Source organism: Pundamilia nyererei, unplaced genomic scaffold (assembly GCF_000239375.1).
Source record: "Pundamilia nyererei isolate P.nyererei 1_Seehausen unplaced genomic scaffold, PunNye1.0 scaffold00523, whole genome shotgun sequence".
NCBI classification, from domain to species: Eukaryota; Metazoa; Chordata; class Actinopteri; order Cichliformes; family Cichlidae; genus Pundamilia; species Pundamilia nyererei.
The window spans coordinates 94,106-95,180 of NW_005187924.1; the positions used below are offsets into that span (position 1 = coordinate 94,106).

General features: G+C 46.2%; 1 protein-coding gene across 1 annotated transcript in view; it reads left to right on the forward strand.

Annotated features, from left to right (window-relative positions):
• The window catches only part of isy1 (ISY1 splicing factor homolog), a 26,780-nt gene extending 26,376 nt beyond the window's left edge, over nucleotides 1-404 (forward strand). Inside the window, exon 4 of the mRNA XM_013907785.1 lies at nucleotides 227-404. Within this exon, the coding sequence (XP_013763239.1) occupies nucleotides 227-334 (108 nt within the window). The 3' untranslated portion in view covers nucleotides 335-404. The remainder of the gene's footprint in view (nucleotides 1-226) is intronic.
• Nucleotides 405-1,075: the final 671 nt, after the last annotated feature.

Below are 1,075 nucleotides of genomic sequence, written 5' to 3' on the forward strand. Positions count from 1 at the left end.
AAGGCTGGGTCCTCAGGAGGATGCAGCCCATGAATTTGGACACGACCATGCTGTGGAAGAGAGACAGAGATTAATAACGGATATGATTCAGTAGAGAGGTCTGTTAACACATAGCGAGTGAAGAAGAAACACCCAGTGCATCATGGGAATCCTCCAGAATGGTCTAGTGATGAAGTACCTGTGGTACGTAGTTCAGGAGTAACCTCCCTGTCTGTCTGTCTCTCAGGTGGAGGAGGCTTTGGTCAGGAGGAAGAAGATGGAGTTGCTGCAGCGTTACGCCAGCGAGACTCTTCAGGCTCAGAGTCAGGAGGCCCGAGCTCTACTGGGGCTCTGACCCATCTGTCTGCTGCTGTAAATACAGGCGTGTTTTTTACCTTTTCTTAATAAAAACTTTCTGCTCTTCAGTTTCTTCTCGTCTACTTTTCTTGCTTATAGTGAACCTCAGGTCTGCCCCCTGCTGGACAGTGAAGTGAACATATTTCATTGAGGGGAAAGAAATGTTGACTTTTAAGAGAATATCGGCACCAAACCACAGCAGCAGTCTCCTCCGGGCGCTTTTAACGTAGAGACTCGACAGCAATTTAGTGCAACTGATCTCAAAACTGGGAAAAAGAATCACAAACTTCAAGTTCATTGTGACAGACTGGCGTGCATCCTCTCACCTGTGACAGCTAAAATAGGCTCCACCCCCCATGACCGTGACATGGATAAGCAGAAGAAAATGGCTGGAACATGTTTGTGCAGCTAAATTTGTTTTATTCTTTTGTTTTGTTTTGTTTTTACACGTTTTCATTTCCTTTCCAGCTGGATATCACAAAGGTTTTCCATCGCTATGGTAACGATGCTCTGCTTCTTCTTCTGTGTTGGCCCTCATATTCACACTACCTTTAACCTCAGCAGCAGCAGGGGTCAAAGGTTCATCAGCAGTACCTCGCTGTACTGTCAACACTGAGGTTACTGCAGTACTTCAGTCTGTGTCATCATGTGGCTTCAATCTGCCTGTTGATTGGTGGCAGCATTCTGCAGCATGTGGCTGATTAATGACCTGACGCTTCATGTGATGTCATGTGAGGAG